The sequence below is a fragment of the Trichechus manatus genome, unplaced genomic scaffold, assembly GCF_000243295.1.
Source record: "Trichechus manatus latirostris isolate Lorelei unplaced genomic scaffold, TriManLat1.0 scaffold00079, whole genome shotgun sequence".
Taxonomy (NCBI): Eukaryota; Metazoa; Chordata; class Mammalia; order Sirenia; family Trichechidae; genus Trichechus; species Trichechus manatus.
The window spans coordinates 1,531,711-1,546,072 of NW_004444015.1; the positions used below are offsets into that span (position 1 = coordinate 1,531,711).

General features: G+C 40.7%; 1 protein-coding gene across 15 annotated transcripts in view; it reads right to left on the reverse strand.

Moving 5' to 3' along the window:
- FMR1 (fragile X messenger ribonucleoprotein 1) overlaps window positions 1–14,356 on the reverse strand; it is a 53,518-nt gene extending 39,162 nt beyond the window's left edge. For all 15 annotated transcript variants that reach the window (XM_004380930.2, XM_012556826.2, XM_004380928.2 and 12 more), the window contains exon 1: window positions 14,306–14,356. In XM_004380930.2, coding sequence (XP_004380987.1) covers window positions 14,306–14,356 — 51 coding nt within the window. The remainder of the gene's footprint in view (window positions 1–14,305) is intronic.
- Window positions 14,357–14,362: the final 6 nt, after the last annotated feature.

Consider the following 14,362-nt stretch of genomic DNA (forward strand, 5'->3'; position numbering starts at 1 on the left):
ATGGATGCAGAACCTTGTGAATATACTAAAGACCACTGAATTGTATACTTTAAAATGGTGAATTTTATGGTAGGTGAATCTCTCTCAATTAAAAAAAAAAGAAATGAGTAGTTTGCTGTTGCTGGGACATAGGACACAAGGCTTAAGGTTAGAAAATGGGGACGGTCCAGACTTTAGAAGGTCCGCATGCCCTGCTAAGGAGGATTTTCTCAAGCAGGAGCATAACATGGTTAGATCTGCATTTTATATCATCCCATTGCCTTCTTGCCTGCGTGGTTTGTGCTGAGTAGTCTCAGCTTAGTCTTACTGACTCTCTTTTGTAAGTGACTTTTCGTTTATCCCTAGCCATTCTTAAAATTCTCTCTTTATCTTTGGTTTTGGCAAGTTTGATTATGTCTTGGTGAACTTCTTTTGAGATCTACCTTATGTGGGGTTCAATGAGCATCTTGGATAGGTATCTTCTCATCGCTCACAGTATCAGGGAAGTTTTCTGCCAACAATTCTCTCTGTATTTTCTGTTATCCCCCCGTTATAGTACTTCAATCATTCGTAGGTTATTCCTCTTGACAGAATCCCACATAATTCTTAAGGTTTCTTCATTTTTTAAACACTTTTATCTAATTTTTCCTCAAATAAGTTGGTGTCAAGTACTTTATCTTCAATCTCACTAATTCTGACTTCCATTGCCTCAATTCTGCTCCTCCCTACGACTTTCTATTAAGCTAATTCTGAAATTTTATTGTTAATCTTCTGGATTTCTGATTGCTGTCTCTCTATGGAATCTTGCAGCCTGTTAAATTTGTCATTACACTCTTCTCTAATCTTAAGTTCCTCTATTGCTTAGTCTGCATTTTGCCTGATCTCTTGAAGAGTTCTGTATATTAACCTTTTGTATTCTGCCTCTGGTAATTTCAAGAAATTCTCTTCCTCTTGAAAATTTCTTGATTATTTTGGGACCTTGCTGAAGCCATTATGGTCTGCCTCTTTATGTGATTTGATATTGACTGTTGTCTCCGAGCCATCAATAGGTTATTGTACTTACTTATGTTTGCTTACTGTGTCCTAGTTTTGTTTTTCTTGTTTTGTTTTGATATGCCCAAATAGGCTGCTCATGTGAGTTAGCACGATCACGGGTGCCCCTGAAGCTCCAATGTCCTGCTACCAGGTCGCAAGACCTGCCACTAAGTATGTGAGTCCAGGAGTCCGCCTAGTCCTCCTGGATGCATTCAGCTCAGGTGCCCACGTAGTCAGCCACCAAGTGTGTGGTGCAGGTTCTCACCTACAGTCCTAGATAGGCATGGGTGATTGGTGTAGGCACAGGCATCTGGCTGCAGCAGGGGGTCACACGCTGAGAAAGACAGGGGGCCGACAGCCGCCCTCAAGTGTCTGGGAGGAAAGCATGTCCCTGTTCCCTAGAGCGCGTAGGTGGGTGGGTTTTGCAGCCAGACTATGAGCACCCAATGCTGTTGGCTGTAACAACTGGGGGGCACCACTTATTCTTGGGCCCCTGTCACAGGTGGCTAGGTGGCATGGGTGGAGCCATCAGTCCTCAGGCCCCTGATGAGGGTAGGGAAGACCCTGCTTAATGGGCAGTGTCAAATGTCACGAACCTGCTACTTCACAGCTGAAACAGTTGAAGTTAGAGTTCAGGTATGTATGTACCCTGTTGTACTGTGGTAATGAGGGCCTACGCTGTTGAAATGGGCCCACACAAGTCTCTGTAGGGGGAACGGCACTCAAAGTCCATGGACCCCTTATGCCTGTGCAAAGGAGCTGTGCCTACCCTGAGTTCCTGGCTTAGGGGAGCCGGCAGATTATTTTTTCTCATTTGTTAATCTGTTCTCTCTCCAAAGCTGGGAGAATGGCTCAGGGTGTGTGACGGGTCCTACTTCTAGCCCAGAGGACTCAGCAATCGCTGAAGCCGTCCCGGACCCAGTGCAGAGCAGGGAGCGGGGAGGTAAATGGGAGAGAGGTTTTTCCCTAAGGGGGGTGTTTTTGATCTGCGCAGTAGGCCAGATGCAAGTACTTATCTTCCGCCGACAGAAGGCTGCTTTTCACTGGTTCTGGATATCCAAGTAGACTCTCTGCCGCTGGATCCCTCCTGATGTGTAAAACGCCTCCGGAGCGCCGCTGCTTGCCTCACCACACACCACGAGCTGATCTGGCCTGAAGTGCTCCGGCTCCTCCCGGCTCAGGTCTGGCAACTCCTCGCTGCTTCAAAACCGTTTCTCCCTCTCCCCGCCACTCAGTCCGATACCTCAACTTTGCCTTTGATGTTCAAAGCTCCTAGACTGTCATATATAATTGATTCACTTGTTTTTTTGGGTATGTTGTAAGGGGGACCACACAGAAGTGTCTGACTACTCCGCCATCTGGGCCCCGCCTCCTCTAGAACTGCATTTTAGACTGTCACTCTGGTGGCTGTATGGAAGGATGGTACTGGAAGCACAGAAACCAGTTAAGAGACTAGAACTAAGGCAGTACTCAGCAACAGACAGGAGGAAAGGGATTTGAGACATATTCATAAGTTAAAATTCATGGGAACCAGTGATCAGTTGGATGGTGACTATGAGGGAGAAAAATCAAGGAAAACACCAAGTGTTCCAGATGGGGTTTAGGTGCTGCAACTGATTAAAATAATAGAATAGAATTTAAGGTACAGACAACTAACTCAGATTAAGACCGGTCTTTTATTTCTGTATCTTCAGTACCTGCCACAAATTCTGATATACAGTAAATATTCAATAAATGTGTTAAACAAATGATATAAGTTATCTTGGTAAGTGGGCCAGCTTATAAATTCAAAAGCCTGATGCAAAAGGATTCTTTAAAAAACAAAATTTCCCAAACCTCAAATTTAAACATACCAGTCAAATACTTAGCTGCTCCTAAGGAAAAAAAAAAATGGCAGCTGAGGCAGGACCCTAAAAACATTTATATGGAAGCTACTAACACTGAGAGACCAAAATTCTAGAATTAAGCTCAAATGAATAAAAATAAAGCTATATGAAAATAAAGTTTCCCGGTAACATCAAGGTGGACTATAATGGTATCCAGGTGTTCTGCTATATTCAAGATGGCTCATGCTGTATCAAGATGAGTCAAATTATTACTCTGAAGTTAAGCATGTGTATGTATCTTTAGTTGCTGGTTTAAAGGGAAAAAATCTACATTTTTAGCCTGTCATTTTGATCTTATTATTTTTATTCAACTATATTTAAATTAGCAACATGTTCTACAGCGTATTTTGAGAACTCTCGGTTAGTACTGTTGCTGTTAGGTGCCTTCGAGTGTGTTCTGACTCATAACGACCCCATGTACAACAGAACAAAACACTGCCCCGTCCTGCATCATCCTCACAGTCGTTGCTACATTTGAGCCCACTGTTGCAGCCACTGTGTCAACCCATCTCCTTAAGAGTCTTCCTCTTTTTCACTGACCCTCTACTTTACCAAGTGTGATGTCCTTAGCCAGGGACTGGTCCCGCCTGATAAAATGTCCAAAGTAAGTTAAAACGAACTCTCCCCATCCTTGCTTCTAAGAAACATTTTGGCCGTACTTCTTCCAAGACACATTTGTTCATTCTTCTGGCAGTCCACGGTATATTTAATATTCTTCGCCAATACCACAATTAAAATGCATCAATTCTTCTTCGGTCTTCCTTATTCACTGTCCAGCTTTCGCATGCATATGAGACGACTAAAAATACCATGGCTTGGGTCAGGTGCACCTTAGTCATCAAAGTGACATCTTTGCTTTCTAATACTTTCAAGAGGTCTTTTGCAGCAGATCTGTCCAATGCAATATGTCATTTGATTTCTTGACTGCTGCTTCCATGGATGTTGATTGTGGAACTAAGTAAAACGAAATCCTTGACAACTTCAACTTTTCTCGTTTTATCATACTGCTTATTGGTCCAGTTGTGAGGATTTCTGTTTCATGCTGAGGTGTGTAGTCTTTTATGTTGAAGGCTGTAGTCTTTGATCTTCATCAGTAAGTGCTTCAAATACTCTTCAACTTCCAGCAAGCAAGAATGTGTGATCTGTGTATCACAGGCTGTTAATGAGTCTGCCTCCAATCCTGATGCCGAGTTCTTTTTCACATAGCCCAGGCTCTGGGATTATTTGTTTAGCATACAGATTGAATTAAGTATGGTAAAAGGATACGATACAACCCTGACACACACCTTTCCTGTCTTTAAACCATGCAGTATCCCCTTGTTTTATGTGAATGACTGCCTCTTGGTCTAAGTACAGGTTCCTCATGAGCAGTTTAGGGTTCTGGAATTTCCATTCTTCACAATGTTATCCATAACTTGTTATGATCCACAGAGTGAAATGCGGAGTCAATTAAACACAGGCAGATATCATTCTGGTATTCTCTACTTTCAGCCATGATCCATCTGACACCAGCAACGATATCCTACTTTCCATGTCTCCTTCTGAACCGGCTTGAATTTCTGGGAGTTCCCTGTTGATGTACTGCTGCAATCATTTTTGAATTACCTTCAGCAAAATTTTACTTGTGTGTGATAATGATCTTGTTCGATAATTTCCGCATTCTGTTGGATCACCTTTCTTTGGAATGGGCACAAACATGGATATCTTCCGGCCAGGCAGTTGTTTTCCAAATTTCTTGGCATAGATGAGTGAGCGCTTTCAGCAGTGCATTCAGTTGTTGAAGCATCTCAATTGGTATTCCATCAGTTCCTGGAACCTTGTTTTTTGCCAATGCCTTCAGTGCAGCTTGGACTTCTTCCTTCAGTACCACTGTTTCTTGACCATATGCTACCTCCTGAAATGGCTGAATGTCAACCAATTCCTTTTATTACCGTGACTCCGTATATTCCTTCCATCTGCTTCTGAAGCTTCCTGCGTTGTTCAATATTTTGCAACTCGAGGCTTGAATTTTTGCTTAAGTTCTTTCACCTTCAGAAATGCTGAGCGTGGTCTTCCCTTTGGTTTTCTAACCAAGCCTTTGAACATTTCATTATAATACTTTGTCTTCTCTAGGGGCCCTTTGAAACCTTTTGTTCAGCTCTTTTACGTCATCATTTCTTCCATTTAATTTAGCTACTCTACGTTCAACAGCAAGTTTCAGAGTCTCTTCTGACATCCATTTTGGTCTTTTCTTTTTGTCTTTTAATGACCCTTTGCTTTCTTCACGTATGATGTCTTTGATGTCATCCCACAAATCTGGTCTTTGGTCATTAGTGTTCAATGAGTCAAACACATCCTTGAGATGGTCTCTAAATTCAGGTGGGATATACTCAAAGTCATACTTTGGCTCTCATGGATTTGTTTTAATTATCTTCAGCTTCAACCTGAACTTCCATAGGAGCAACTGATGGTCTGTTCCGCAGTTGGCCCCCGGCCTTGTGATGCTATAGAGCTTTTCCATCGTCTCGTTCCACAGATGTAGTCAATTTGATTCCTGTGTATTCCATCCAGAGGATGTTGAAAAAGGTATTTCCAATGAACAGGTTATTGGTCTTGCAAATTTCTATCATGTAATCTCTGGCACTGTTCCTATCACCAAGGCCATATTTTCCAACTACTGATCCTTCTTCTTTGTTTTCAACTTTCGCATTCCAATCACCAGGAATTATCAATGCATCTTGATTACATGTTTGATCAATTTCAGACTGCAGAAGTTGGTAAAAATCTTCAATTTCTTCATCTTTGGCATTAGTGGTTGGTGTGTAAATTTGAATAATAGTCATATTAACCGGTCTTCCTTGCAGGCGCATGGACATTATCCTGTCACTGACCGTGCTGCACTTCAGGATAGTTCTTGATATATTCTTTTTGACAATCAATGTGATGCCGTTCCTCTTCAATCTGTCATTCCCAGCATAGTAGACCATGTTTGTCCAATTCAAAATGGTCAATATCAATCCATTTCAGCTAATGCCTAGGATATTGATCTTCAAGCATTTCATTTTTGACAACTTCCAATTTTCCTAAAATCATACTTCATACATTCCATGTTCTGATTATTAATATTTGCAGCTGTTTCTTCCAATTTTGAGTCGTGCCACATCAGCAAATGAAGATCCCAATAGCTTGACTCCATCCATGTCATTAAAGTCAGCTCCACTTTGAGGAGACAGCTCTTCCCCAGTTATATTTTGAGTGCCTTCCAACCTTGAGGGGCTCATCTTCCGGCACTATATCAGACAATGCTCTGCTGCTATTCATAACATTTTCGCTGGCCAGTTCTTTTAGAAGTAGATCGCCAGGTCCTTCTTTCTAGTCTGTCTTAGTCTCGAAACTCTGCTGAAACCTGCCCACCATGGGTGACCTTGCTGGTATCTGCAATACCAGTGGTGTAGCTTCCAGCAACCCAGCAACACACAAGCCAACACAGTGTGACAAACTGACAGGTGATGGAGTTTAATACTAGCCGTGTTTTATAATACAGTAAGTTTCATAAGGACACACCCCTCATTCATAGGCACTTACTTTTATAAACGAAGTCCTAAAAAATTGAGGGAAGAGTAGCCCCCTTTACTATCTCTCCCTTGTCTTTGTCTTTATACAATGGCTAATATCAAATCAATAATCTGCTTTTGGGGGGTGAGGAGCCCTGCTGGCACAGTGTTAAAGCACTCAGCCACAAACCAAAAGGTCAGCAGTTCAAACCACCAGGCACTCCGCGGCAGAAAGATGTGGCAGTCTGGAAACCCTATGGGGCAGTTGTACTGTGTCTGTCCTATAGGGGTACTATGAGTCACAATTGACTCGATAGCAGTGGGTTTGGTTTTTTTTGAGGGGTGGGATCAGATGAGCAACTAAAACCAAGACTGCTATTTAGAGGTAATTTCTTATTCAGCAAGAAGGGCTGTTACTCTGTCTTCATCCTTATCTAAAGTTTTATAATACTTGCATGTCCTAGCAGTAATTAACATTAGTTCCTTACTGTATATTATATATTGAAAATGTTAAGTCCTCTATCAGCTAATAGAACCTTGTTACGACTGGGCAAGAACTGTTCTCACTAAATTAGGCATCCTTCCAATACTGTTCCCATTATCTAAAACTCTGCTGCCCACCATGGTAGCCACATGTGGCTACTTACATCTCAATAAATTAAAATTAAATAAAATAAAAAATCAGTCCCTCAGTACACTTGCCACATTTCAAGTTCTCAATAGCCACATGTAACTTACTGTAGTGGACAGCACAGATAGAGAGCTTTTCCATCATCACAGACTATTCCAATGGACAGTGCTGATTTAAAACATTTAAAAATTGGACGGACTGTGCTCAGAATCACCTTAAGAAGCACTCTAAAAGTCAGTCTCATTTCTCATTGCTATATTTTGACTTATTTTTCTATTTGCCAAAAACAATGACTGCCCAGTTTAATTGTACTCATTCACATTTGCCTGTTTCCTAAAATCATTCTCTCAAAGGAGGAAGACCCACAAATGTTGTGACTATTCAAAAAACTCTTTCACAGGCTCTGAAAAAAAATTCCGGATTTACGTGTCAGAAATGGTTTGAGTAATCATCATAGCCTACCAGGGCCACTGCCTTCCAGTTAATGAGGCTTATCTGTATATAGATGTTTGCATGATTGTTTCAAAACCAGTCATTTTTAGTCACAGGTAGCATAATGAATGAATACAGACGACATGTAACACCTTCTTGTTGTCGTTTTAATAAGTAGAATAAAAGCAACAAATTAGGAAAGCCCCACAGGTTGCCTCTGGCTGTGGAAAGCCTGCACTCACACCAAGGACAAACGCCTCCTGTGAGCTCTATGGCCCTTTACCAAAGGGTCACTTCCAACAAGTAACCTGCTGCTCATCATACTTTCTCCAATAACCCTCCTCTGGCCCTGCCCCTCCCTTACCCAACACTCTTAGCCTGCTCTCTAGTCACCTGAAGGGCTCTATCACCCTGTCTACCAGCAACTCAGAAAACTCTATTTTGCTGTGGTTTCCTATCCACTTCAAGCAAAGTTAGTGTTCGGGGAGAAAATAGGTTAAGGGGATTCCTGAGAGGTTTTAAAAGGGTTGCAATGAATGCAGAGAGAGCTGCACTGTATTGGACGAGGGCTAGGGCTCTTATAGGTGTCAGTAAGCTTAGGGGTTAAGGGTTTTACTACGAATCAGACCTGGGTTCAAAATCTCCACTCTACCACATAGTAGCCAAGGTCCAATCTCAAAGCCTCAGATTCCTTGTCCGGCTGTAAGGAATGGATAAAGGGGAATTAGACCACCCCTTCTAAGGTTGTTGTGAGTAATAAAATTACACACGTCTAGCGCCTAGCACAGAGTCCCTGGGTGGCACAAACTGTTAACATGCTTAGCTGCTGTCTTAGTTATCTAGTGCTGCTATAACAGAAATACCACAAGTGGATGGCTTTAACAGAGAGAAATTTATTTTCTCACAGTCTAGGAGGCTAGAAGTCTGAATTCGGGTCCAGGAGAAGGCTTTCTCTCTCTGTTGGCTCTGGTGGAAGGTCCTTGTCATCAATCTTCCCAGGTCGAGGAGCTTCTTGGCGCAGGGACCCTGGGTCCAAAGGACGTGCTATTCTCCTGGCTCTTGTTTCTTAGTGGTATGAGGTCCCCATGTCTCTCTGCTGGCTTCTCTCTTTTATATCTCAAAAGAGACTGGCTTAAGACTCAACCTAATCTTGTAGATTGAGTCCTGCCTCATTAACATAACTGCATCTAATCCTGCCTCATTAACATCAGAGAGGTAGGATTTACAACACATAGGAAAATCACATCAGATGACAAAATGGCAGACAATCACACAATACTGGTAATCATGGCCTAGCCAAGTCGACACATATTTTGGGGGGATGCAACTGAACTCATGACAGCTGCTAAGCAAAACGTTGGAGGTTTGAGTCCACCCAGAAGTGCGTTAAGAAAGACCTGGTGATCTACTTCCGAAAAATCAGCCATTGAAAACTGTATGGAACACAGTTCTACTCTGACACACGAGGGCGCCATGAGTCGGAGTCCACTTGATAGCAACTAGTTTTTTCTTACTGTCTAGCACAATGCCTGGCACATAGTTGCACTAAATAAATGAGAGAGAAAGTAGAGAGGGGCACGTTTTACAACAGCTGTAGAATCATAAATGCTGTTCCATTTAAGAAAGTTACATCCCCCAAAAAGCACACTTTTTTTTCCCCAAGAAATATTTTAAAATCGGGGCAAAAAAACAAAAAAGCATGCTTCCACAAAAATAATAAATACTAAATAATTATTCAGACTCTGGGAAGAAAAAACGTGGTGAAAATCTTTGGGGTCTGAGAAAATCGGTACAGTACAGTTAAAAACAGACAGGCTCCTCATTTGGGGGGAAATAAACAGGAAAACAAAAAACCACTATAGAATCCCCAACTTATTGGCAACTAGACCAAAGAAGTAATCACAAAATCATACTTACCAAAGTACATAATGACAAGAGCTATCCAATTCAAACACATTACTGGGATTGATGAAACTAAGACAGAAAGTCCATCCCTATTTGGGTAAACTCTTATTCCCACGTTACACTCCACACCCCTTAGCTTACTTAGTAAACTATCTCACAAATATGAGCCACTGGTCACAAGAGAGGCTACTGTGTACAGACATTTCAATGTAAGCACCTGACCACCACCACTAATCACAACTACTACGTACTCGGTCATTGTCAGTAGGCTTCTGGCACTCACTGAAGACAATGCATGTAGTGCTGTAACAACTCTTACCAGAGAAAACTTACAGCAATGTAAAATACCCCTCATAAAGAAAACCTGCAGGAGTAAGGATAGGGACATATGAAATGTGATAGAAATAAGATGCAAACCCAAAGCTTCACACATAAAGCAGGTTATTACTGTCACCCTTTGTACGTAGGCACTAATGGGTATTCCTGGACTTGAGCTGTGGTTGGAACTTCTGTTGATGAGGTTTGTTGTACTTTTTTGTTCATTCATTCCCTTAAATTGTTCATTTGAATCTTATTTTTATCACATTTCATATGTCCCTATCCTCTATCTTCTGCAGATTTTCTTCATGAAAATATTTTACAATGCTGTAAGTCTTCTCTAATGAGAATTACTATAGCACTACACTTGACTTTATTTGATCATGAATCACAAATTCTAAGACAAATGCAACTCTTTCTAGCTTGCCTTGACCCAAGTCAATGCAGGTGCAGAGAAAACAGTATTATATGAGTCATTTTCCTTATGGGTATGTATTTTAACTTTTGAGTACTTCAGTTCTTAAGAGCTCCTGGGGCAACAAAAGCAAATTTCATAGCAGGGTCAAAGATTTCTAACTTTATTTTCCTTACTAGGCCATTCATATGAGAATTACAAGGTAGTATGTCAAGTTGCAAGAAGTTAATAAAAAATAGGAAGTTGATACATAAGTTGAATATTTTATAACATCTTTGTTATCAACCTTAAAAAATGGTAACATAACCTACAACAGTAGTTACAAAATGCTAAGGCAGTATTACAGTAACAAATACAATCAAAGGCCACAATAAAATTTAAAAAAAAGTAAGAAATCAAATCCAATTCATTTCTTTGAGCTAACTTTCATCATTTCAGGAAGTCAGACTGTCTGATTTCAAATCCCAGATCCAACCCTAAATCACTCAGTGACACTTAATACTCACCTACCTAACTTCTCTGTACACCAACGGCCTTATCTACAAAATGGGATTAACAGTTGCTCACGACTGTGGAGGAGGATTAAATAGCTTAACAGAGGTAAAGTGCCGAGAACAGTGCCTGGCACCTAGCCAGCACTCAGCACCTATTAATCGTTATCATAATCATGATCATGGTTATCCTGAGAAGCATATTCCCATAGTGAGCAGGAATCACAAGCTCAATTATTATACATCTGAATTCTATATTCCGTTAATAATTGGAAAGTTATCAGAATACTGAGAAAGACTTGAATATGGAGCTGGAAAGTACACAGTTCAAAAGGGAGAAAAAAACGATGCTTCCACAAAGATAGTAAATACTAAAAAGGTTATTTAGTGTCTGAGAAGGAAAAAAAAAAAATCAGTAGGACTGAATAATTGACTTCCTTGAAGTACAGAGTAACACCTGTATGCAAAGTTAGCTCCGGAGACTTCAGAGAAAACGTGAATCGTCCCTTATGCAAGTTTATTTGTAGTAAAACAGTGATTTCTAGTAGGCTATGTAGCTAAAATGACATTTTAGACCATTAACGTCTTCTTTTAAAAAATTTTCCGTGATTGTTCGTTTTATATTTAGCTGCTAGCTACTGTAATAATATTCACCAAATGAAAGTCTCTCTACTCAGATACCAAACTTAAAAATATAAGGATATATTAAAGTATTAATATAACAATAAAAAAGCATAATTTCACCAGATAACAAGGAATCAGGTTATCAGTCACTACATTTTCAGAAAATTAAAAGGTTCTGCATCTTTGTTTCCAAGATACGATTTATCCATCTTTAGTAATTTTCGTACTACTACACACACCTAGTAAACTCAAGATATGTCAGTGCATTCATATTGGAGTGAAGCACATTCTACCTCTAAAATGGAGCTAATTCATTACCATTCTCAACACATCAAAACTCTCAGTCCAAAGAAAACTACACTCTTTTGGGCAGATTTCCTTAGAATAAAGACCTTATTTCAACATCATTCGTTTAGAAAATGCTTTGGAAAGATTTTGTGATGTATAATTGGAAGTGTTTCATGTCTTAAATAATCCAAGGTTCTATAAGTAGTACACGTGACTAACTCAATGTCAAAGAAACATCTAAGCAATAAAAGCAGTGGCTCTGATAATTACTAATCTAACTTTCCAATTTGTAAGAATAAACACAAGAGGAAAAGTAGAAGTGAACTATTACAATCTTAGGGTTGAAGTTTCATGGCTCTGTTAATTCTAAATCCTGGGCTTCAGCTATTTTCTAGAGAAAGAATAAAACTGTTACCAGCATATACTCTACATCTGCAAACTTGGAGCATGTGCTCAGAAGATGGAGAATTGTACTTTGCAATATGGTGGCTCTGTTAGGCAAATCAAAGTCTGTGTTCCATTATACTGAAGTCATTTGATTTATTTAGTTTTTAAAGGTTTTTTAAATCAATTTGATGAACAAAGTTCCTTTTTTAAAAATAAATACAACATATTTCTCTACAGTAGTTTATTTTTGATTGGTCTTATTTCCTATTTTTCCTCTCCATCCTACCAGACATAACGACAAGCAATTCAGTTTACTTTGTTGCTCTACTTTTATAAACTCACAGCAATATTATGAGCCAAATAAACAGTTAAACTTTTTTCATTAGAAAAATTCTTTTCTCACCAATACAGATCAGTTGAGATTTTCTTAAAAAGACGTTAATTAAATAAACACAACAGCAATTTCTCTGCACACATCTGTTCAAGTTTTACTTTTCGTCTCAAAGAGCTAAGGGACAACTGGTTCTTTTTTTTTAATTCACCTTCAAATTAAGCCACTTGGTTAAAAAACAAAAACAAAAAAAGGAGCTTAATGGCACAGATAGGGAGGCATTTCTTATACTCCAATCAGTTTGCAAGCAAAATCACTGGAGCAAATCATGTGTTGCTGGAAAAGAACAATAAATCCTTCAAGACCAGGATGTGCTACTTGCCCTCTATGGCAAGCAAACTCCCCTAAAAGACTTAACAGTGTGTCCAATATAAGCTGATATTACAGATCAATTAAAATAGTACTCAATCACTAGTCCCTGGTCATATATATTATAGCTAGGTCCACAAAAACATTGACCAAAACTACAAATCTAGGAACCAGAACTATTCTACACAAACCATTAGAAATTATGAATCACCAAAGTAAATGCATCCAAAATTTTGACTGCAGAGTCAACGCTAACAATTTTATATTGATGAGACTCTGTGAAGAATAAAAATGCTGGGTTAACTTTCACTTCCTTGTACACCAAAAGGTTTTATTGCTCTTATTGGAACAATTTACATTCTTTAGTCATTTACAAAACATATTAATTCCCAAACGTCTCCATAAAATTGGTAAGCATATACTACGTTAAGCAGTTAAGTCACTGGTTTCTTTTCCTGCAGCCAAACATGTCCCGTTTGAAACGTTACTTATCTTATGATAATTTAAAAATTGTGTTGGACAACGGCCATAGCTATTTTCCATGCTTCCTTCCATGTGCACCTTCTATTGACAAAATACTGTAGCAAGGTGGAATCTTACTTACAGAAGTCACACAGACATTGAAGACGAAATGAAAATGTATACATTACTGCAGTAAATACATACTAACAAACAAACGCAGTACTGATGCATCAAAACGTTACTTTTGTTTTTTTAAATGTAAGGTTATTGGTTGATCTGCAATGATGTGACTTCAAAAATAAAAACTCACAGTAGGACTATTAATGCCTATTTAAAACCCCTACAATACAGTCCTCTGCAACATTACACATTCAAAGATAGGCAAATACCTATACTTAGAGCACAGAACAAACATTTCCAAACACTCCGTTCTTAAAATTCCCTACACAATAAATTTTCTTAAGTTTCGTGGCATATATTCAGATCTTCGGAGACTTAAAAAAAAATTTTTAAGTGAGAGTAGAGTTGCTAATGTTTTTTTAGAAACTGTATTTCTGAATTTACCCACGTTAAAAAAAGGGAGGGGGGGCCGCGAAGAAGAACGATTATCAACTTCTTCAACGCACTGATGGCCCAGATACGTTAGGCTCTTTCCGGAACTTTGGAGGCTCTTGTAAAAATGCACAAAGAGAGACTAGTAAACCCGGTTACCATTGTGATTTGGTACCGGGAACCACTTCTTACTACTCTCTCTTCACAGCTCGCCCAGAACAGCGGCGCTCTCCGAAGTCCCAATCCTGGCAACGCCAAAGGGGACCTGAAAGCCTCTGGGCCAGGCAGGCGGCGGCCCGATTGCGGCGCCCCCCGCTCCTCAGCAGCTCCCGCACGTCAGGCCGGAGCCCACGGGCGAGGAGCTGAGGGACGGAGGAAGCGGCCGTCGCCGTCCCTGCGCGCCGATTCCTGCCCTTCCCGCCCGGCTCTACCTGCCGCCGCCCTCGCCCATCCCCAGCTCGCCTTGCCAGGGCTCGCCCGCGTCTCCAACCCACAGGCACCGGGGACTCTCGGAGGCTCGAGGAGCTTCCTGAAGGCCCGGCGCCGGTCCTTCCTCACACACCCCGCCGAGCGCGCCGGCCCTGGCCCCAGGCCTGCCTCCCGCCGAGGCCGTGAAAAAAAGGGAGGGAAGGGAGGGAGGAGACAGGGCCTGCCCAGAGCCAAGTACCTTGTAGAAAGCGCCATTGGAGCCCCGCACCTCCACCACCAGCTCCTCCATCTTCTC